Below are 24,424 nucleotides of genomic sequence, written 5' to 3' on the forward strand. Positions count from 1 at the left end.
AGCAGAATAGTGAGTGCAGCTCTGGAGTATAATACTGGATGTAACTCAGGATCAGTAATGTAATGTATGTACACAGTGACTGCACCAGCAGAATAGTGAGTGCAGCTCTGGGGTATAATACTGGATGTAACTCAGGATCAGTAATGTAATGTATGTACACAGTGACTGCACCAGCAGAATAGTGAGTGCAGCTCTGGGGTATATAATACAGGCTGTAACTCAGGATCAGTAATGTAATGTATGTACACAGTAACTGCACCAGCAGAATAGTGAGTGCAGCTCTGGAGTATAATACTGGATGTAACTCAGGATCAGTAATGTAATGTATGTACACAGTGACTGCACCAGCAGAATAGTGAGTGCAGCTCTGGAGTATAATACTGGATGTAACTCAGGATCAGTAATGTAATGTATGTACACAATGACTGCACCAGCAGAATAGTGAGTGCAGCTCTGGGGTATAATACAGGATGTAACTCAGGATCAGTAATGTAATGTATGTACACAGTGACTGCACCAGCAGAATAGTGAGTGCAGCTCTGGAGTATAATACAGGATGTAACTCAGGATCAGTAATGTAATGTATGTACACAGTGACTGCACCAGCAGAATAGTGAGTGCAGCTCTGGAGTATAATACAGGATGTAACTCAGGATCAATAATGTAATGAATGTACACAGTGACTGCACCAGCAGAATAGTGAGTGCAGCTCTGGGGTATAATACATGGTATAACTCAGGATCAGTAATGTAATGAATGTACACAGTGACTGCACCAGCAGAATGAGTGCAGCTCTGGAGAGTAAGTAATGTATGCCTGAAGGTGTCTACAGACTGATGCGTGTTACTTCAGCTCCCCTATTTTCAGCCTCCATCTTGTCTCCTCTCTCATCAGACTCTCCATCTGGCCGGGGTTTTCCACCTCCATCCTCCAGTATGAGTCCAGCATCATGTTGAGCATTGATGTCAGCCATAAAGTCCTCAGGAACGAGACTGTGCACGACATCATGAGCAGCCTCTACTCTTCTTGTGGCCCTCAGAGGTTCCAGGACGCCTGCTGCAAAGAGCTGATAGGACAGATCGTCCTCACCAAGTAAGAACCACCATTGCCTCATACTCGGCCGCTCTGTGGGCCGAGGCACTAGCCGCCTCTAGATTCAATCTTATAACTTGTTTACATTTTGTTCCTTAACCACGTAACGTCCAATGATGTACACAGTCCGTCATGGCAGGGTGTCCGTTCCAGCACGAGGACAGTGTGTGTCCGTCATGCATTTATCACTGTGTGTAAACGTAGTGATAGTTCAGTGCCGACGGCTGTCTGACAGCTAAGGCTAGTTTCACACTAGCGTTTATTACCTGCAGCGCACGGCGCCGCTAAGCCCCGCCCCCTGCCGGCTCCCTGCCCCCCTCCGGTCTTCGCCGCCTACTAGTGCACATGGGCGCTTGCGATCTGCGCACCCTATCTTTAGCATAGGGTGCGCAGATCGTGCGCTAGCAGGAATTTGCCATGCGCTGCGCACTTTTGAAGGTGCGCCGTGCGCGCCGAAATGCCACATGCTGCGTTCGGCGCACACGGGCGCACCTACAAAAGTGTGCAGCGCACGGCAAAATCCTGCTAGCGCACGATCTGCGCACACTATGCTAAAGATAGGGTGCGCAGATCGCAATCGCCCATGTGCACTAGTAGGCGGCGATGACCGGATGGGGTGGGCAGGGAGCCGGCAGGGGGCGGGGCTTAGCGGTGCCGTGCGCTGCAGGAAATAAGCACAAGTGTGAAACTAGCCTAAGAGGTACGGGAAGAGGTGCGGGGACCCATGTTGTTGGTCTCCGCACTCTGATCGCTGTGATCGCGCAGGAGATGCTGAAATACCAGCACTTCCTGCCCGATCAGGTCAGCAGCTCAGTGGCTGAGCTTCTGCACTAAAGCCAGGAGCGGTGGCCGCAGCACCCCTGGCTGTTAACCCGCTAATTGCTGCAATCGAGCGTTATTGCAGTGTTCAGGAGGGAGGCAGAGGGGAAAAAAAGCTCCCACTGCCTTCAGATCGGCGTCCCCACGGGGCCCGATCGCTGCCATGATGATCCAGGGTAATCATGACTACCCTTGGGGTCATCAAGGTATAGAAAGCCTCTAAGACCATGCTACAACATGGTGTCAGAAGCTTGGAGTATAGGTATAATGCACTGGAATGCTAGTGCATTGCAATGCATTATACCTACAATCAAAGTAAAAAAAAAAAAAAAAAAAACGAAAGTCCCATAAAGGGACTAGGTAAAAAAGAAAACCTTTTTTTTATAAAAATATAAAAAAAAAAAAAAAAAAATTACAAAATAAAAATCCATGAATAAATACACATTTTATGTAAAAAAAAAAAAAAAAAAAAAAAAAATTAAACAAAAAGTTCACGTTTGGTGTTGCCGCGTCCGGAACAATCCGATCTATAAGTGTCACACTAGTTAGCCCCTTCAGTGAACGCTGTAATAAAAACCACAAAAAAAGTAGCAAATTATGTTGGAGCATCATACCGCTTGGAAAAGGTGGAATAAAACGTGATCCAAAAAGACGAATGTAAATAAAAATAGTATCACTGAAAACGCCATCTTGTCCGTCAAAAAAACAAGCCCGCCATACAGCGGAAAAATAAAGTTATAGCTCTCAGAATAAAGCAATGCAAAAATAATAATTTTTTTCTATAAAAGTTTTTATGTAAAAGCGCCGAAACTTAAAAAAACAGAGGAAAAAACAATTGCTGGTTTTGTTCATTCTGCCTCCACAAAAACCAGACTATAAATTGATCAAAAATTTGTCTTGTGACCAAAAAAGGTAACAATAAAAGTCAGCTTGTCCTGCAAAAAACAAGCCCTCACAAGACTGGGAGCCTAAATATGGAAAAAATTATAGCTCTCAAAATATGGTGATGCAAAAACTTCTTGCAAAAAAAAAACAAAAAGGTTTTTGATTGCTTACCGTAAAATATGTTTCTCGGAGTCTTCATTGGGGGACACAGGAAATCATGGGTGTGCGGTATGCTGCCACTAGAAGGCTGACACTATGCAGACAAAAGTTAGCTCCTCTTCCGCAGTGTACACCCCACCGACTGGTCCTAGGATATTCAGTTAGTGAGAAAGCAGTAGGAGCAACAAATAAAAAAAGAAATAAACAGGGGGGCCTTGACTGCTCATGGCATAGGACGTGCAGTCTGAGTGCTCCTGGTGCACCCTTCCTAAATCTACAGACATCTGCTGATATCAGCACATCCTGGCTAAATCTGCACTGAAGAACTGTCAAATGTTCTTTTCAGACCAACATCAGGCCCTTTTGGACTGTATTGCCAAAGAAATCAGTGTGTTTCACTAGGGATTGTGCTCACAGGGCCAGAACTCACTACTGAGACCTACCGGGCCGGTCTCTTTCAAGCCCAGATACAGACTGGAGGATCTGGGAGAAATACACCGCAGCAACCGTCCAGACTTGCATCACGACTGAAGAAGCTCATATCTAGATTTTGTACAGCTTGGGCCCAAGACAAAGAAACATCATCCTCCGGACTCTGATCCCTCAGCGGCTCCTGCCTCCCGCCCGCACCGCAGCTCCCCCAAGGGCCCCCGCGGCTAAGAGGGGAAGAGAGGACGCCCACTGTTCTCCTAAGAGGTCTCCAGGACTCTGACCTCCTCAGCCCATCTCCGCGGTAAGATCTGCCGCAATCCCAAGCCCCAAAACAGACGCATTAGTGGCGGCAGATAGGCGGCCTTCTGTGCATGCGCGGCAGCCTTGGCTGACAACCCCGAAAGGTCCGGGATAATAACGGCACACTGGGGTCCATGTTAACAGCACCCGCAACCTCCGCTGGTTTCATCGAGCCCCACAGCCACCGCCTGCTCATATTAAACTACCGCTACCGGCTAAACCAGCCCGCACAGAGCCCCAAGGAGGCACAGCTAACAAGACGAACCTGCAGCCACGACTAGGCTGTCTGACATATCCACCCAGAGCGCAGGTGCACTGACCTCCACTCCCGGCTGATAACCCCGCGCACTGCGAGACAACAGTGGCAAATCGGGGTCCAGAAACACTCCGCCCGCAGCTGCTGCAGGGCTCGGAGGCCCCCGCTCTCACCGCCAACCCACAGAGCAGAGCCGCCTGCGGCTTAATTAACTTGCACGGGACTGGGAAAAAACACAGCGGCTGCTGACGAATCGGCCGCTGTCGCAAAGCGGCTGAGTATACCTAATAGCGCGCAGGCGCACATCTCCCCCCGCTGTATCCCCACTGACAGCGAGTGAGCCGCTTAGAAAAGTGGTGTTTAGGCAATATAGGCGACCTGCTGGGACAACGGACATTTAGTTACGCAAATAGGGGGGAACTCTGTCTCGTGCCTCTGAGTACCTGCCGGGCTGTCTCTTTTTCCGGCTGGGCCGCTCTGGTTAAGAGTCTTATCTCTCATTCCAACACAAGTATGGAGGGTGCTCTGTATATGAGTATCTCTCCGTAATGCGCCTATAGTGACACCTAGTGTCCATTCCTCGTAAGTAGAGTTGAGCGACTTTTTTGTTTTTTTAGGGTCGAGTTTCGTTTCGTGAAACCCGACTTTTCCAACAGACGGGTCGAGCAAGATCGGCCGATTATAGGGAAAAGTCGGGGTCGTCCCGAAACACGAAACCCAATGTAAGTCAATGGGGAATAAAAGTCGGCAGTGAGAGGAGGACAGGAAACACACCTACAGTGCCCATTTGAATGCCAAAAGCATCAATTCTTCTTACTTAAGCTTGTCAACCTTAATTTACTTCATAATACAAGTTACGCACTGAAAAATGGGGGTTATTTGGCTAAAGTTGTGGGGGGTAGGGCTGGCTCCAGGTTTTCATGTGCCCTGGGCGAAAGAGCGCCCCTTTAACACATACCACAACTCATCATGCTCCGATACGGCAGAGAAATAGCGGTATAGTACAATGAAAAATACTTCACTTTTTACATCTCATGATGAGGCCCATCTATTTCTCCATACAGAATCATTGGTCCCATATAATGTTTGAAACAGTATATGATGAGCTCCACATAATGCTACAGTATATGTTGGTCCCCATGGATGAAGCTCCACTGTCTTATGGGCCCAAATAATGCTCCAAACATAATGGGCCCCATTTCTAATGCTCTAGTGTATAATGGGCCCTGTAAATGCTGCTCCAGTGTCTGATGTCCACCTTTGGAATGCTCCAGTGTATGGTGGGCCCCATCTATCATTCTCCAGAGTATAGTGCTCCCCAAAAATTGCTGTCCCAACATTGAAAACAATCAAATAAGTCTCCTCGCTAGGGAATCCCTGTACTTGTCTGGACTCCTCGTCGTCCCCATCTTCCATCTCACTGCACAGTATTTCAACCTTACAAGTGCTGTGATCCTGAGCAAGCAGGGGGGGCCCACTCGTTGGTGACGGCACTGGCACAGGGCCCCTGATAGTACGGTGGTGTGTCTGATGGCGGGTGGGCCGAACCTGCACTTTCATCTGCAGCTTCCTCTTTGTCACCGTGTAAGATGGAACTGTATATGGGAAGGGTAACCTGAGTTTCATCAGGGTCAGATTCAGGCCGTGTAGCGTGCGAGGGGAATGTAGTGGTCTGGGTCAATGTACCAGCAGATTCATCGAGCAGTGGCTGGGCATCAGTGCACTTGTGTCGCCCCCAGGAGTACGGTCGCCACAGTGGCATTACCTTCCTCCTAGGGAGTGTGATGTCATGCTTGGGAGCAACGAAGGATCTCTCTAGCAGGTTAACTGATTGGGCGGCGTTATTCCCATGAGTCATGACCCTCCAAAAAGCGTTCATGAAGGCAAAGTGTTTGTTTTACGTGGGCAGTATGGTTGCAAAGCTGAACCTTAAAGGAATGTCCAGAAGGGCACCACCAGGAGTGGAGCCTACGGTTAAATTCGACTCCACCTGGGAAACCTCAACCATGCCAGCTACAGAACAGATGCACACATTGCAAGCTTAATTCCGTTAACGAACGAGACTCCGTCATGCCCCGCGGTCCGAGTCCGGCTTACTAGACGGACACGTGAGGCTCTGGCACATGAGATTGGCCAATAACTGGTGTGTCATGCCCTTACATGTCCGTGGCTGCATGTGCGCTACACTGAAAAGGCCAGCGTTTGTCGCTTACAGGTGCAGATAACCGGCTGAACAACGTTACTGATGGGGATCACTGATTACAATTATTACCCGCGAACGATGATTTCCCAGTAAGTGCAGGTCAACCGCAGTTCCGGAATTAGGCCTAACCGTCATTCCTGAAAAAATGAAAAACTTGCGTGTGCAAACCACAGGTGCTGTAGCTTGCTTAACAGCTCGCCAGCCATTCTCACGCCCAGTATGGATTACACGTTATTGCACAAAGGTGAGAAAGGGTACCGTATCCCCGGATAACATGTATGGATAGCGTACACATTCAAAATATATGTCTATTAGAGTTGAGCGAAACGGGTCGAAAAAATTCAAAAGTCGCCGACTTTTGGCAAAGTCGGGTTTCATTAAACGAAACCCGACCCTAGGATGAGGTCGGCCACGAGGTCGGCGACTTACGCGCCAAAGTCGCGTTTCAAAAGTTTGTTTTGCGCTCTTTTTCAGCCAATCAGGATCCACGGACACTGTGGGCAACGTGATGACCTAGGCACGGGTCACCACCATCTTTCAGAAGGGCATGCAAGTGATTGGCTTGCTTTGGTGGGCGTCACAGGGGGTATAAAAGGGCATGCACGCCGACCGCCATCTTACTTCTGCCGATCTTAGTATAGGGAGAGGTTGCTGCTGATTCTGTAGGGAGAGCGTTAGGCAGGGAAGAAGACAAAAAAACTGCTTCTGCTGCTAGCGATTTGGCCTGCACAACACACAAGTCACTGTGTGTGCAGTGCAAGGGGAGGCTATATTGTGGTGTATCAGTGGTGTTGGTTGTTGGGCTGCCTTTTAAGGCTTCCTGACACGCTGGCATTGCTGTTTACCCACTGCTCCGCAAACTGCTTTTTTAAAAGCAATCCAATCTCCCTTATCCTCTAGTCACTTTTGTCACAGCTGTGCCATCGAGCGTGTCACATAGCGCTCAGATATCAGTGGGCCTCACACAATCCACAAGTGTCCAGTGTCCAAAAGTGTGCGCAGAGATTCAAAATCTCCATTATCCTCTCGTCACTTTGGTCACAGGCAGCTGTGCCATCGAGCGTGTCACATAGCGCTCAGATATCAGTGGGCCTCACACAATCCACAAGTGTCCAGTGTCCAAAAGTGTGCGCAGAGATTCAAAATCTCCATTATCCTCTCGTCACTTTGGTCACAGGCAGCTGTGCCATCGAGCGTGTCACATAGCGCTCAGATATCAGTGGGCCTCACACAATCCACAAGTGTCCAGTGTCCAAAAGTGTGCGCAGAGATTCAAAATCTCCATTATCCTCTCGTCACTTTGGTCACAGGCAGCTGTGCCATCGAGCCTGTCACATAGCGCTCAGATATCAGTGGGCCTCACACAATCCACAAGTGTCCACTGTCCACAAGTGTGTGCAGAAATTCTAAATCTCCCCTGTCCTATAGACACCTTGTACCTTGTTTTACATTACTATATAGTTTGTTGGATTTTGTCTACATTTCTACCAAAAATGAGGAAGGCTGGTGGAAGAGGCCGTGGAATTGGGCGGGGGTTGGCAGCTGGTAATGATGGTGTTGGTGGTGGATCTGATGGTTGTGGCAAGAGCAAAATAGGACCGAATGCAGGAGGTGCTGACCCTGCGTCATCGTCTGGCTACATAAGGCCTCGAACGCTTAGTTTTCTAGGAGTTGGCAAACCGCTTTTAAAGCCAGAGCATCAGGAAAAAGTTTTGTCTTACATTGCTGACTCAGCCTCCAGCTCTATCGCCTCCTCTTCTTCAGTTGTAAAAAGTAAAAGCACAGAGTCGTCATTGGAGGCTCATGTTCATGAACCACACCTTTCCTTGTGTCGTTCACCCCAACCAAGATTGAAGGATGACGCAGGCCATACTACTGATTACTCCATGGAGCTGTTTTCACATACCATGCCTGGATTATCAAGTCAAATGGTGAATTACCCAGGCCAAGATGAATCTGACATGGAGTGCACTGATGCACAGCCGCTGATGGATGATTCTGCTGGTACATTCACTCAGAGCACTACATTGTCCTCGCAGTGTACAGAGCCAGATTTTGACCCTGATGAGACTCAGGTGCCCCTTCCCGCACACTATACCACCATACACGGTGACACAGAGAAAGGTGCACATGACATAGAAGAGGAGGTGATGGATGACCCAGTTGTTGACCCAGATTGGCATCCATTGGGGGAAGAGGGTGCTGCTTCCAATAGCTCAGATGAGGAGCATCCACAGCAGACATCGACATCGCAACAGCTGTTATCTGGCAGGCCCGGAGCACTCCAAAGACAGGTTCCAAACATCAAAAGAGTTGCTGGACAGCTTGTCCAGAGGGTCAAAAGATCACAGCGTGCTAGGCCGCAAAATGTCTGCCAAAGTAGGAAGAGTGCAGTGTGGCACTTTTTTGAACAAAATCCTCATGATCAGGCCAAGGTTCTCTGTAAGAAGTGCGCAAACACCTTTAGCCGAGGGAAAAATCTGAAAAATTTGAATACCAGTTGCATGCTTAGACATTTAACCAGCATGCACTTGCAAGCGTGGACACAACACCAAACCTCAAGTGCCACATGTGCAACTGATCACAACGAAGGTAGTCAGCAACGCTACATTGTTTCCCCCACTGTAAGCCCACCGGTTAGCACAGCAGCAAATGTTGAGGTGTCGTTGCAAGGCCACAGCAGTCAGGGAATCCCACTGTTATATCAACGAAAGACTGATTCTAGGCCATCAGAAAGAACACCAACTCCATCACCATCATCAACCCTCTCTCAGTCCGCCCTGTCCACCGCTACTTCCACCATATGCAGCCCTCAAGTCCAGCTCACCCTCCCAGACACTATGAGTAGGTCAAGAAAGTACTCAGTCTCTCATCCGCGTACACTGGGTTTGAACGCCCACATTGCCAAACTAATCTCGTTTGAGATGATGCCCTTTCGGTTGGTGGAAAGCACAGCTTTCCGCGAACTCATGGCCTATGCAGTACCACGCTATGACCTACCCAGTCGCCACTTCTTCTCTCGCAAAGCCATCCCAGCCCTCCACCATCATGTGAAAGACCGCATTGTCCATGCACTCAAGCAGTCAGTGAGCGGAAAGGTGCACCTCACAACTGATGCATGGTCCAGTCGGCATGGCCAGGGCCGTTACGTGTCCATCACTGCGCACTGGGTTAATGTGGTGGATGCAGGGTCCACAGGGGACAGCGGTGGTGGGACAGTGCTGCCTAGCCCACGGTATAGGAAACAGTTGGCTGTAGGCGTTCGACCCTCCTCCTCCTCCTCCAGAAGCGAAAGCTCGTCCACAGAGCGCAGTCGTACGAGCACTCCATCTGCACCTGCCACTGTTGCACATGTGTCCCCCTATCGAGCAGCTAGTGGAAAGCGTCAGCAGGCTGTGTTGCAGATGATGTGTTTGGGCGACAGACACACCGCCGAGGTGCTGGCCGAGTACTTAAAGCGACAAACTGAGTCATGGCTGGGCAGTGTACATCTTGAGGCAGGCAAGGTAGTTAGTGATAACGGGCGTAATTTTGTGGCAGCCATAGCCCTTTCAAAACTCAGCCACATACCTTGCTTGGCTCACACCTTGAACCTGGTGGTGCAGTGCTTCCTCAAAAATTATCCGGAGTTAACAGCCCTGCTCCAGAAGGTGCGAAGACTGTGCGCGCACATCCGCCGGTCGCCTGTACACTCCGTTCGTATGCAGAAGCTGCAGCGATTGCTCCACCTTCCCAACCACCGCCTCATTATCGACATTGCAACAAGGTGTAACTCCACCCTGCACATGGTGGAGCGGCTGTGCGAGCAGAGGCAGGCCATAATGCATTTGTGGGAGGATACACGGCCAGGCACTTTGAGAGCAGACATGGAGTTGACAGGCGTGCAGTGGTCGAAGCTGAAAGACCTTTGTAAAGTCCTTCAGTGTTTTGAGGAATGCACACGGCTGGTAAGCGCAGACGACGCCATCCTAAGCATGAGCATCCCACTTATGCGTCTGCGCATGCAAACTTTGACGCACCTTAAGGAGCAGGCGTCTGCAGCCAATGTTGATGAGGAGGAAGAGGAGGAGGGAATCCTTGATGACATTCAGCCATTGTCTGCTCAGGGACCTCTCCTGGACGAGGTGGAGGAAGAAGAGGAGGAGGAGGATGATGGGGATGATTACTTAGGGGAGGAGGATGCATCTCGTGGGGCAAGTGAAAATGTTGGCGTGGCAAGGTCTGGTACAGGGTTTGTGCGTGACTGGAGGGATGTGGATTTGCCAGAAAGTGCTCCTCCACCCAGCACTCGCAGTGCATCATTGACACCGGGAACATTGGCCCACATGTCAGATTATGCCTTGCGGATCCTAAAAAGGGACCCCCGCATTGCCAAAATGATGAACGATGACGACTACTGGTTGGCCAGCATCCTGGATCCATGCTATAAAGGCAAATTACAAAACATCATGCCACAGGAGAACCTTGACCTAATATTGGCTAATAAACAAGCAACTCTGGTAAATCGGTTGCTTGAGGCATTCCCAGCACACAGCAGTGGTGATGGTTCTCACACGAGCCGTACGGGCCGGGGGCAGCTTGGCAGAGGTGTTCGTGGTGCACACAGCAGAAGTGGCGTTGGAGACAGGGGTTTCATGACAATGTTGTGGACTGATTTTTCAAATACCGCTCACACAACTGGTAATACTGCATCGATGGAAAGTGATAGGAGACAGCAGTTGTCAACTATGGTTACAAACTACTTTTCCTCCCATATCGATGTTCTCCCACACAGGTCATTCCCCTTTGACTATTGGGCCGCTAAACTGGACACCTGGCCTGAATTGGCCCAATATGCCTTACAGGAGCTCGCTTGCCCAGCTGCAAGTGTGCTATCGGAAAGAGTCTTCAGTGCAGCTGGATCAATCCTGACAGAAAAAAGGACCTGTCTGTCAACCCAAAATGTGGATGATCTAACCTTCATTAAAATGAACCACGCATGGGTTTCCAAGGATTTTGTCCCACCTTCCCCTGATGACACATAGGGTGACAGAAAAATGGCTTGCTTTGGTCCACCTCTTCCTGGTACTTCACCTATTTCGCCTTTTGCATCAGCTGAATGTCCAACATCAACATATGCCACTTTCTAAAACTCCCTAACTGTGCTGCCTCCCCCCCCATGGCTGGGGTCACCACCTAGCGCATGACACCGTGCGAGTGCCGTTGCCCTGGACAGGTGGGTAGGCCGACTCTTGGGCGCGGGCACTGGCACAGGGTTCCTCATAGTGCAATCAAGTGTCTCTGACGGTGGTGGTGCACACCCGCCGTCAGACACACCGCTGTACTATGAGGGGCCCAGTGCCAGTACCGACGCCCACGAATGGGCCCCCCTTGCTTGGGCAGGGCCCCAGCATTTGCAATCTTTACCTCTCCCTGCTCCTCCGCTGTGTAGTCTGGGCCGTCAAATCCATACTGTGCCTGACACTGTTTGAGCCTGCCTCCTGACGTATAGACATATTTTGAATGTGTACGCTATCCATACATGTTATCTGGGGATACGGTACCCTTTCTAACCTTTGTGCAATCACGTGCAATCCATACTGGGCCTAACACCGTCTGTGCCTGCCTCCTGATGTATAGACATTAGAGTTGAGCGACTTTTGGTTTTTTAGGGTCGCGCTTCGTTTCGTGAAACCCGACTTTTCCAAAAGTCGGGTCGAGCAAGATCGTCAGATTATAGGGAAAAGTCGGGGTCGTCCCGAAACACGAAACCCAATGTAAGTCAATGGGGAATAAAAGTCGGCAGTGAGAGGAGGACAGGAAACACACCTACAGTGCCCATTTGAATGCCAAAAGCATCAATTCTTCTTACTTAAGCTTGTCAACCTTAATTAACTTCATAATATAAGTTACGCACTGAAAAATGGGGGTTATTTGGCTAAAGTTGGGGGGGGGGGGGGGGGAGGGCTGGCTGCAGGTTTTCATGTGCCCTGGGTGAAAGAGCGCCCCTTTAACACATACCACAACTCATGCTGCTCCGATACGGCAGATAAATAGCGGTATAGTACAATGAAAAATACCTCACTTTTTACATCTCATGACGAGGCCCATCTATTTCTCCATACAGAATCATTGGTCCCATATAATGTTTGAAACAGTATATGATGAGCTCCACATAATGCTACAGTATATGTTGGTCCCCATGGATGAAGCTCCACTGTCTTATGGGCCCAAATAATGCTCCAAACATAATGGGCCCCATTTCTAATGCTCTAGTGTATAATGGGCCCTGTAAATGCTGCTCCAGTGTCTGATGTCCACCTTTGGAATGTTCCAGTGTATGGTGGGCCCCATCTATCATTCTCCAGAGTATAGTGCTCCCCAAAAATTGCTGTCCCAACATTGAAAACAATCAAATAAGTCTCCTCGCTAGGGAATCCCTGTACTTGTCTGGACAGGTGCTGTAGCTTGCTTAACAGCTCGCCAGCCGTTCTCACGCCCAGTATGGATTGCACGTGATTGCACAAAGGTTAGAAAGGGTACCGTATCCCCGGATAACATGTATGGATAGCGTACACATTCAAAATATATGTCTCAGGAGGCAGGCTCAGACGGTGTTAGGCCCAGTATGGATTGCACGCGATTGCACAAAGGTTAGAAAGGGTACCGTATCCCCGGATAACATGTATGGATAGCGTACACATTTCAAAATATATGTCTCAGGAGGCAGGCTCAGACGGTGTTAGGCCCAGTATGGATTGCACGTGATTGCACAAAGGTTAGAAAGGGTACCGTATCCCCGGATAACATGTATGGATAGCGTACACATTTCAAAATATATGTCTCAGGAGGCAGGCTCAGACGGTGTTAGGCCCAGTATGGATTGCACGTGATTGCACAAAGGTTAGAAAGGGTACCGTATCCCCGGATAACATGTATGGATAGCGTACACATTCAAAATATATGTCTCAGGAGGCAGGCTCAGACGGTGTCAGGCACAGTATGGATTGCACAAAGGTTAGAAAGGGTACCGTATCCCCGGATAACATGTATGGATAGCGTACACATTCAAAATATATGTCTCAGGAGGCAGGCTCAGACGGTGTTAGGCCCAGTATGGATTGCACTCGTGGGCATCGGTACTGGCACTGGGCCCCTCATAGTACGGCGGTGTGTCTGACGGCGGGTGTGCACCACCACCGTCAGAGACACTTGATTGCACTATGAGGGACCCTGTGCCAGTGCCCGTGCCCAAGAGTCGGCCTACACACCTGTCCAAGGCAACGGCACTCGCACGGTGTCGTGCGCTAGGTGGTGGCCCCGGCCATGGGGGGGGGGTGGGGGAGGCAGCACAGTTAGGGAGTTTTAGAAAGTGGCATATGTTGATGTTGGACATTCAGCTGATGCAAAAGGCGAAATAGGTCAAGTCCCAGGAAGAGGTGGACCAAAGCAAGCCATTTTTCTGTCACCCTATGTGTCATCAGGGGAAGGTGGGACAAAATCCTTGGAAACCCATGCATGGTTCATTTTAATGAAGGTTAGATCATCCACATTTTGGGTTGACAGACGGGTCCTTTTTTCTGTCAGGATTGATCCAGCTGCACTGAAGACTCATTCCGATAGCACACTTGCAGCTGGGCAAGCGAGCTCCTGTAAGGCATATTGGGCCAATTCAGGCCAGGTGTCCAGTTTAGCGGCCCAATAGTCAAAGGGGAATGACCTGTGTGGGAGAACATCGATATGGGAGGAAAAGTAGTTTGTAACCATAGTTGACAACTGCTGTCTCCTGTCACTTTCCATCGATGCAGTATTACCAGTTGTGTGAGCGGTACTTGAAAAATCAGTCCACAACATTGTCATGAAACCCCTGTCTCCAACGCCACTTCTGCTGTGTGCACCATGAACACCTCTGCCAAGCTGCCCCCGGCCCGTACGGCTCGTGTGAGAACCATCACCGCTGCTGTGTGCTGGGAATGCCTCAAGCAACCGATTTACCAGAGTTGCTTGTTTATTAGCCAATATTAGGTCAAGGTTCTCCTGTGGCATGATTTGTAATTTGCCTTTATAGCGTGGATCCAGGATGCTGGCCAACCAGTAGTCGTCATCGTTCATCATTTTGGCAATGCGGGGGTCCCTTTTTAGGATCTGCAAGGCATAATCTGACATGTGGGCCAATGTTCCCGGTGTCAATGATGCACTGCGAGTGCTGGTTGGAGGAGCACTTTCTGGCAAATCCACATCCCTCCAGTCACGCACAAACCCTGTACCAGACCTTGCCACGCCAACATTTTCACTTGCCCCACGAGATGCATCCTCCTCCCCTAAGTAATCATCCCCATCATCCTCCTCCTCCTCCTCCTCCTCCTCCTCCTCCTCCTCCTCCTCCTCCTCCTCCTCCTCCTCCTCTTCTTCCTCCACCTCGTCCAGGAGAGGTCCCTGAGCAGACAATGGCTGAATGTCATCAAGGATTCCCTCCTCGTCAACATTGGCTGCAGACGCCAGCTCCTTAAGGTGCGTCAAAGTTTGCATGAGCAGACGCATAAGAGGGATGCTCATGCTTAGGATGGCGTCGTCTGCGCTTACCAGCCGTGTGCATTCCTCAAAACACTGAAGGACTTTACAAAGGTCTTTCAGCTTCGACCACTGCACGCCTGTCAACTCCATGTCTGCTCTCAAAGTGCCTGGCCGTGTATCCTCCCACAAATGCATTATGGCCTGCCTCTGCTCGCACAGCCGCTCCACCATGTGCAGGGTGGAGTTCCACCTTGCTGCAATGTCGATAATGAGGCGGTGGTTGGGAAGGTGGAGCAATCGCTGCAGCTTCTGCATACGAACGGAGTGTACAGGTGACTGGCGGATGTGCGCGCACAGTCTTCGCACCATCTGGAGCAGGGCTGTTAACTCCAGATAATTTTTGAGGAAGCACTGCACCACCAGGTTCAAGGTGTGAGCCAAGCAAGGTATATGGCTGAGTTTTGAAAGGGCTATGGCTGCCACAAAATTACGGCCGTTATCACTAACTACCTTGCCTGCCTCAAGATGTACACTGCCCAGCCATGACTCAGTTTGTCGCTTCAAGTACTCGGCCAGCACCTCGGCTGTGTGCAACAGTGGCAGCTGCAGATGGAGTGCTCGTACGACTGCGCTTTGTGGACGAGCTTTCGCTTGAGGAGGAGGAGGGTCGAACGCCTACAGCCAACTGTTTCCTATACCGTGGGCTAGGCAGCACTGTCCCACCACCGCTGTCCCCTGTGGACCCTGCATCCACCACATTAACCCAGTGCGCAGTGATGGACACGTAACGGCCCTGGCCATGCCGACTGGACCATGCATCAGTTGTGAGGTGCACCTCTCCACTCACTGACTGCTTGAGTGCATGGACAATGCGGTCTTTTACATGATGGTGGAGGGCTGGGATGGCTTTGCGAGAGAAGTGGCGACTGGGTAGGTCATAGCGTGGTATTGCATAGGCCATGAGTTCGCGGAAAGCTGCGCTTTCCACCAACCAAGGGCATCATCTCAAACGAGATTAGTTTGGCAATGTGGGCGTTCAAACCCAGTGTACGTGGATGAGAGACTGAGTACTTTCTTGACCTGCTCATAGTGTCTGGGAGGGTGAGCTGGACTTGAGAGCTGCATATGGTGGAAGTAGCGGTGGACAGGGCGGACTGAGAGAGGGTTGATGATGGTGATGGAGTTGGTGTTCTTTCTGATGGCCTAGATTCAGTATTTCGTTGATATAACAGTGGGATTCCCTGACTGCTGTGGCCTTGCAACGAGACCTCAACATTTGCTGCTGTGCTAACCGGTGGGCTTACAGTGGGGGAAACAATGTAGCGTTGCTGACTACCTTCTTTGTGATCAGTTGCACATGTGGCACTTGAGGTTTGGTGTTGTGTCCACGCTTGCAAGTTTATGGTGGTTAAATGTCTAAGCATGCAACTGGTATTCAAATTTTTCAGATTTTTCCCTCAGCTAAAGGTCTTTGCGCACTTCTTACAGAGAACCTTGGCCTGATCATGAGGATTTTGTTCAAAAAAGTGCCACACTGCACTCTTCCTACTTTGGCAGACATTTTGCAGCCTAGCACGCTGTGATGTTTTGACCCTCTGGACAAGCTGTCCAGCAACTCTTTTGATGTTTGGAACCTGTCTTTGGAGTGCTCCGGGCCTGCCAGATAACAGCTGTTGCGATGTCGATGTCTGCTGTGGATGCTCCTCATCTGAGCTATTGGAAGCAGCACCCTCTTCCCCCAATGGATGCCAATCTGGGTTAACAACTGGGTCATCCATCACCTCCTCTTCAATGTCATGTGCATCTTCCTCTGTGTCACCGTGTATGGTGGTATAGTGTGCGGGAAGGGGCACCTGAGTCTCATCAGGGTCAGAATCTGGCTCTGTACACTGCGAGGACAATGTAGTGCTCTGAGTGAATGTACCAGCAGAATCGTCTATCAGCGGCTGTGCATCAGTTCACTCCATGTCAAATTCATCTTGGCCTGGGTAATCCACCATTTCACTTGATAATCCAGGCATGGTATGTGAAAACAGCTCCATGGAGTAATCAGTAGTATGGCCTGCGTCATCCTTCAATCTTGGTTGGGGTGAAGGACACAAGGAAAGGTGTGGTTCATGAACATGAGCCTCCAATGACGACTCAGTGCTTTTACTTTTTACAACTTCAGAAGAGGAGGCGATAGAGCTGGAGGCTGAGTCAGCAATGTAAGACAAAACTTTTTCCTGATGCTCTGGCTTTAAAAGCTGTTTGCCAACTCCTAGAAAACTAAGCCTTCGAAGCCTTATGGAGCCAGACGATGACGCAGGCTCAACACCTCCTGCATTCGGTCCTATTTTGCTTTTGCCACTACCATAAGATCCACCACCAACACCATCATTACCAGCTGCCAACCCCCGCCCAATTCCACGGCCTCTTCCACCAGCCTTCCTCATTTTTTGTAGAAATGTAGACAAAATCCAACAAACTATATAGTAATGTAAAACAAGGTACAAGGTGTCTATAGGACAGGGGAGATTTTGAATTTCTGCACACACTTGTGGACACTGGACACTTTTGGATTGTGTGAGGCCCACTGAATATCAGAGCGCTATGTCACAGGCTCGATGGCACAGGTGTGAAAAAAGTGACTACAGGATAAGGGAGATTTTGAATTTCTGCACACACTTGTGGACACTGGACACTTTTGGATTGTGTGAGGCCCACTGAATATCAGAGCGCTATGTCACAGGCAGAAATTGGCTAGTGTATCACAAACTACAAGGTGTATGTAGAATTGGGCAGAATAGGAATCTCCCTAGAGTGTAGGTCTGTAATAACGGAACAAGTCCTCCACTTATCCTTCCACAGTGACACACAGCTTCACTGTGGCCGTGATAACAGCCGTTACACGGTACTGAGAGGAGCGTGCACGTACACGGCTGTCCGGTGTACGTAAAATTGTCAAGCTCCGTGTTTTTTAAGTATACGGACTGACACACGCTGTCTCTCTATAGTTTTGAATGTGATCAAACAGCAAATATATTTAACTGTTTGAAAGCTAGACAAAACTAGTAGGTGCAGGTCTGTAAGAACGGAACATGTCCTCGACTTATTCTCACAGAGTGACACACAGATAGCTTCACTGTGGCTGTGATAACAGCCGATACACGGTACTGTGTGAGGAGCGTACACCGCTGTATGGTGTGAAAAAATGCACGCTCAGTACCTCAGCAGGACAAAAAAAAAAATTGGGATTGCTTTTAAAAAAGCAGTTTGCAGAGCAGTGGGTAAACAGCAATGCAGCTGTCGGGAAGCCTTAGAAGGCAGCCTAACAACCAACACCGCTGATCCACCACAATATAGCCTCCCCTTGCACTGCACACAGTGTGACTGGTGTGTTGTACAGGCAAAATCGCTAGCAGCAGAAGCAGTTTTTTTTTTCTTCTTCCCTGCCTAACGCTCTCCCTACAGAATCAGCAGCAGCAACCTCTCCCTATGCTAAGATCGGCAGAAGTAAGATGGCGGTCGGCGTGCACGCCCTTTTATAACCCCTGTGACACCCACCAAAGCAAGCCAATCACTTGCATGCCCTTCTGAAAGATGGTGGTGACCCCTGCCTATGTCATCACGTTGCCCACAGTGTCCGTGGATCCTGATTGGCTGAAAGAGCGCAAAGCAAACTTTTGAAACGCGACTTTGGCGCGTAAGTCGCCGACCTCGTGGCTGACCTCATCCTAGGGTCGGGTTTCGTTTCATGAAACCCGACTTTGCCAAAAGTCGGCGACTTTTGAAATTTTTCGACCCGTTTCGCTCAACTCTACTTGTAAGCTGTTCTTACTTCAAAATATGGGCAAGTAAATTATCTCCACTCGTCCAAGTTGTGTACGCAGCTACTCACGTTATTAAAAGCCTCATCATGGTTAAATCACAAAAAGAACGTGAAAAGTTAGCGAATTAGGCTATTGCAGATGAACAGGAAAAGAACACCAGTGGAGAACTTGACAAATGGCTAAAGAAGAAGATTGATTCCTCCCACACTCCGTTAAAACGCACCCTTAAAAAAATCTATTTCTCTTGATAATATGGATGACTTGGATCTCAGTGAAGCTGACTCTGACTGTGACTCCGACTCCACACTAGAAGATGCAGCGCCTATTTCCAGGACTTTTATGAAGAAACTAATGGCCCAGAATATGAAAACTCTTCTGGAAGAGCTATGTGGTATGCGTTCGGACCTTCAACAATTGGGGCAGAGAGTGGAGGTGCTGGAGTCCGGCACCGCAGACACAGTTGATGCATTATCTAGTATCCAAGACCAGGTCCTTAAACAACAACACCATCTCAATATGGCTCTGTTGGCTGCAGAGGATCAGGAAAACAGGAGCAGGAGGAAAAACATTCGTATAAGAGGCATTCTGGAATCCTATGCACGTGAAGCCTTAGAGAAAGTAACCAGAGAAATTTTTGCCAATCTCGTAGGCCAAGAGAGAGCATCTGCAATCACAATTGAAATTGTTCACCGAGCGCTGCGACCTAAGCCAAAAACTGATGAGCCGCCAAGAGATATCATTTTGTGGCATTCTCAGCTATGTGGACACAGCAACTATTCTGGCAAGAGCCAGAGAACAAGAAAAGATTGTGTATGAGGACTCTCAAATTCAGCTGTTCCAAGACCTGGCGACTTCCACTTTAACAAAAAGACGGATTCTACGTCCCCTTCTTTCAGCCTTAAAAGCCAAGAATTTGCCGTTTAAATGGCTTTTTCATTTTGGTCTGGCAGTCAACGCAAAGGGTAGACAGATAGTGATTCGAACCCCAGATGACCTACCAAGTTGTTGGGAGACACTCAACATCTCTCCAATTGAGCTCCCTTCTTGGATGCCTGTGGACTCCAGCTGGAGACTTCCTCCGCTCACCAAACCACAGGAATGGTCCTTAAAGGAAAAGCAAGCTTCACCGAAAGTCAAGAAATATGACCCCAAGAAACACCCTAAATGAAGAATCAGTCTTATGGACTTCACCTTATCTAACCTGTTCTCCAAAGTTCTTTTTCTCCTTTTGACATCTATGATCTCGTGGACCATCGTTTAACTAGGCGGTTCTATTCTGTAATATCAGAAGCGTTATTCATCATTCCCATTTTTTGGTTCACAAATTGGACTACCTCGCCTATGTTTGGGTATATTAACCCCCCCCCCCCCCGCGTTAGGCGAGCGAATGTATGTAAAAAGTTTGGTTATGCTGTTTTTCTTTTTTGTCAGGTATCTTGTTGAGACAAATTTCTCTACAAGACATGTCGATGGGGGGAGTAGTCGGGTGAGTTCTGGGTCCGTCACTGTGGCTTCTTTTAACGTGAAAGGGCTTAATTCCCCTGCTAAACGAAACCAAATCCTTAGGCTCTTTTAAAAAAAAAACAAAAAAAAAAAAACAGCACTTGCAAATTGTCTTTCTCCAAGAGACTCATTTCAAAATAGGTAGAGTCCCCAACACATCCTTTTCCGCATACCCCACATGGTTCAATAGTTGTAGTACTTCCTCCTCCAAGGGCGTCAGTAAAGCCTTAAGGAAGGGTCTGCCTTTTTCTCTCAAGGATAGCTTAAGTGACCAAGAGGGCAGATATATTTTTGTTAAAGGGACTTTAGCTAACACAAGTTACTTTTGCCAACTTATTTGCTCCTAACAACCACCAGGTCCATTGGATTGCCAAAACTCTTGAAGTATTACACTTATTTAAGGAGGGACTATTGATTGTGGGAGGTGGTCTCAATTTGACTCTCAATCCTGAATTAGACGCATCTAGCGGCTCATCACCCATCTCCCAACGTCTAAGAAGGAGTCTTCTAAACAAGTTGAATTCCCTACACCTTGTCGATCCCTGGCGTATTCTCCATCCCACTACCAAGGACTACACATTCTTTTCTCCCCCGCTCTCCTCTTACCACCGAATTGACCTCCTTCTAATAAAATCCCAAGCCTTGCATTTGATTAAATCTGCTGATATAGGCTCGATCACGATTTCTGACCATGCCCAAACCTTCATCGATATCATCATTAATACCTTACCCCGCCCTGCAACATCCTGGAGATTAAATGAATCTTTATTGGATACTCCGCAGAATTATGAAAAAATAAAATCTAGCATTACACATTATTTTGAGGAGAACGTCACACAAGGCACTCTCACACCTAATATTTGGGAAGCGCATAAGGCTGTACTTAGAGGAGAACTTATATCTATCGGTTCTTATACCAAGAAACAGAGGGAAAAGGAGATTATGTCCCTTTTACATCAAATAAGTACCCTAGAGCGACTCCACAAAAGGTCTGGCGCACAAAGATTTCAGCTAGACCTCTCCTCCCTTTGTAGTAAGTTAAAAGATCTACTCGATGTCAATTCTGCAAAAATGTTTTTACACTGTAAACACAGATGTCATGTCCATGGGAACAAGAGCAGTAAGCTCACTTCCCGATTGCTTAAAAATCAATTTGGAAATAAATTTATAAAACATATACAGTACATACAAATTCCAGTACGAAGGTGGAGATATCGGATGAGATTGCGGAGGCGTTTAGACTTATGAATTATTATGAATCCCTTTTATAATTTAGACCCACCTGAACTAATGAAAGATCCACTGTCTGCGGATGAAAGGATCCAGAAATTTTTGACCCCCCCCCCCCCTTCCAAAAGTCCACCCCGAAGATTTCCCAGCTTTACTTTCCCAAATCACTCCTCAAGAAATTAAAGACACTATACAATCAATGGCAAGCAATAAAACTCCAGGACCAGATGGTTTCCCTTTGAGTTACTATAACAAATTCTTGGACTTGCTCCTCCTTCCGCTAGTATCTCTCTTTAATGTATTCCTGGCAGGAGACACCCCATCTAAACAGACTCTTGAGGCTCACATCGCTGTTATCCCTAAGGAGGGGAGAGATGGCGGTTTTTGTGGTAATTGTAGACATATCTCGCTGCTTAACACGGATATAAAATTATGGGCAAAAATCCTTGCTTCTAGAATTAGCACTGTTCTAAACTCTTTGATCCACCCTGACCAAGTTGGCTTCGTCAGGGGCAGGGAGGGTAAAGATAATGCCACAAAAATTCTATTAGCCATTTCCTACGCGAGGCGCTCGGGTTCATCCCTGACCATTCTATCAATTGATGCCGAGAAGGCCTTCGATGGAGTCAGTTGGCATTATATGGTAAGCACCTTGTGGAAATTTGAATTTCCCACTCCTTTTATTGATGCCATAATGACTCTTTACTCGTCCCCGACTGCTAGGGTTAGAGTAAATGGTCTGCTCTCGGACTCCTTCGCGATTGGAAATGGTACCAGACAGGGATGCCCTCTCTCCCCTGCCCTTTTCGTGCTAGTGATGGAGACCCTGATTCAGAAGCTAAGACAGGAAACTGAGGTTAGAGGAATTGTAACAGACCATTCCGAATTTAAGACAGCAGCTTTTGCAGATGACCTCTTACTCCTTGTCTTGAATCCTGAGAAAGCTTTCCCCAGTCTCCTAACCCTGCTTGAGGAGTTTGGAACTGTCTCTAACTTCAAGGTCAACATGGACAAATCCGAAGCCTTGAATGTCTCGTCCCCAAATTCAGTGGTCTCTAGACTTAAACAAATAACCCCTTTTAAATGGCCTTCTGAAAATCTGAAATACCTTGGAGTGTTCCTAACAGATCCATCTAAATTATATGAACATAATTTCCCTCCTGTTAGACAAATTGCAATCATTACTCAAATCATATGATTTGCCCTACCGTTCATGGATCGGCAGGATCAATATAGTCAAATCTTATATTCTCCCTAAAATTTTCTACCCCATGAATATGATCCCCATTGCTCTCCCTGAGTCGTTCTTTTCCTTGTTAAATAAACTGATATCTAAATTCGTTTGGAAAGCTAAGAGAGCCAGACTCCCCTTCAAAATCCTCTCCTTACCTAAAAATGCTGGGGGTCTTGGCCTTCCCAATTTCAGGACATATTACCACGCAATACACATAGCCCGATGGTTAAACCTGGTAAGACCTAGACCAGACAGCAAAGTACCCAATCTTGAACTTACTCTATTAGGTAAGAAAGCGGAGATCTATCTTTGGACCTCCTCTGTACCCCCACCCTATTCAGTAGATGCCATAACGAGCAATACTCTAGCCATTAGATGTAAACTTATCCCCAATGGACTACCACAGTGCCTGTTTTTAGATAACATCCCCGTAAAAATTATCCCCTGGCTTACGGACTCGAGTTATGTAGATGTATTTGATTTGTCGGAATCCTTACCTAACCTACCGATCTCTCATCTTCTCTCCAATCAGATTAAATGTGACGACGAGTGGCCACGAGGTGCTAATAAAAGACCTCGTGACTTCCTACAAAAATACCACATACAACATATCATCTCTAAATTCAAGTCCGAAGTCACACATAACACAGATTGGCTCTGGCTAGAGCGTCTTCTTAGGTTAAAATCCCTACTTTCAAAACTTATCTAAAAAATATATGCCAACCTTGTTTCTCCTTCCCCTCATTTTAAACCGCTTTATCTATCCTCATGGGAAACAGAACTTAACTTGTCTTTATCCCCTGCTGAGACGAAGCAGATTGAGTCACTCTCACAGTTTTTCCAGATGTGTTCTGCTGCATGAAAACACCTTTTAAAATTCTATCACGCTGGTATAAAACCCCTGAAAAGCTACAGCATCTAGGCTTTTCAGAGTCCCCTCTATGTTGGAGATGTTTGAGTTTGGTGGGTTCCTTCCTCCACATCTTTTGGCAATGCCCAAGAATTGCTTCTTATTGGGATGAAATATTCAAGTACATTCACCAGTTGGGTTTAATTAAAAAAAAATGTAACTCCCCAGGAGGTTCTGTTATCACTCCCCACAAATTCCTAGAATCCTAAAAAACATGACTTGCTTCCTCTTTTATTAGCTGCAGCAAAACACCTGATCTCGTTACATTGGAGACAAACGTCCCCTCCTTCTTTAGGGGAATGGATAGCTAAAGTACATGAAATCCATAGGATGGAAGAACTGTCTAGCTGGGACTCTCATACACATGACGAGTTTTTTACTACATGGCTTCCCTGGATAAGCTCTACTTCTCAGCCTACATGATTCTTGTGCTCTCCTCCCCATTAGTCTAATTACTCTCGTCTCTGGTGTTACCCCACAGCCATAGTGACTGGACCCGGACTCTTAGTTTAAGTTCGCTATCTCAACCTAGCTCACACTGTACTCTCCTTTACTCGCCATGTGTCTATTCAGAATTTATGTGCCTTGATTGGGCTAACATGTCTCGGCCCTGTTAAAGACTCCGGTTTTCGTATTTCTGTTCACCGGAGCTATTACTCTTAGATTATTCTAACATTACCAAAAAAAAAGAAATAAACAAACTCAATCTGTAAAAATATAATACAGTAAACAGAGCTGTTCAACTTGGGAGGGTGCGGTGTCCCCCAATAAAGGCTCCGAAAAACAGATTTTACGGTAAGCAAACAAAAATCCTGTTTTCTCTATCGCTTCATTGGGGGACACAGGAAACTATGGGACGTCCCAAAGCAGTACCCAAGGGGAGGGAACAGCAGACAACTCCAATCAGGATGAAGAACTCACCATCGTCACCTGCAAGGTTTTTCTACCCAAGCCGGCATCTGACGAAGCTAGGCATGAGCTCAGAGAGACTTTGTGGACATGTGGAGGACAGATCATCGCTCTGCAGAGGTGTCGGACGGAGGCCTTAAGAGTACCGCCAGGAGGCACACACTGCCTGGGCAGAGTGCATCTAAAC

At 47.9% G+C, this 24,424-nt stretch overlaps 1 protein-coding gene across 1 annotated transcript in view; it reads left to right on the forward strand.

Moving 5' to 3' along the window:
• LOC141051554 (piwi-like protein 1) overlaps window positions 1-24,424 on the forward strand; it is a 92,289-nt gene that overhangs the window by 24,327 nt on the left and 43,538 nt on the right. Inside the window, exon 8 of the mRNA XM_073548535.1 lies at window positions 895-1,092. Within this exon, the coding sequence (XP_073404636.1) occupies window positions 895-1,092 (198 nt within the window). The remainder of the gene's footprint in view (window positions 1-894; window positions 1,093-24,424) is intronic.

The sequence above is a fragment of the Dendrobates tinctorius genome, unplaced genomic scaffold (assembly GCF_039654945.1).
Source record: "Dendrobates tinctorius isolate UK_male_01 unplaced genomic scaffold, ASM3965494v1 ptg000157l, whole genome shotgun sequence".
Classification (NCBI taxonomy): Eukaryota; Metazoa; Chordata; class Amphibia; order Anura; family Dendrobatidae; genus Dendrobates; species Dendrobates tinctorius.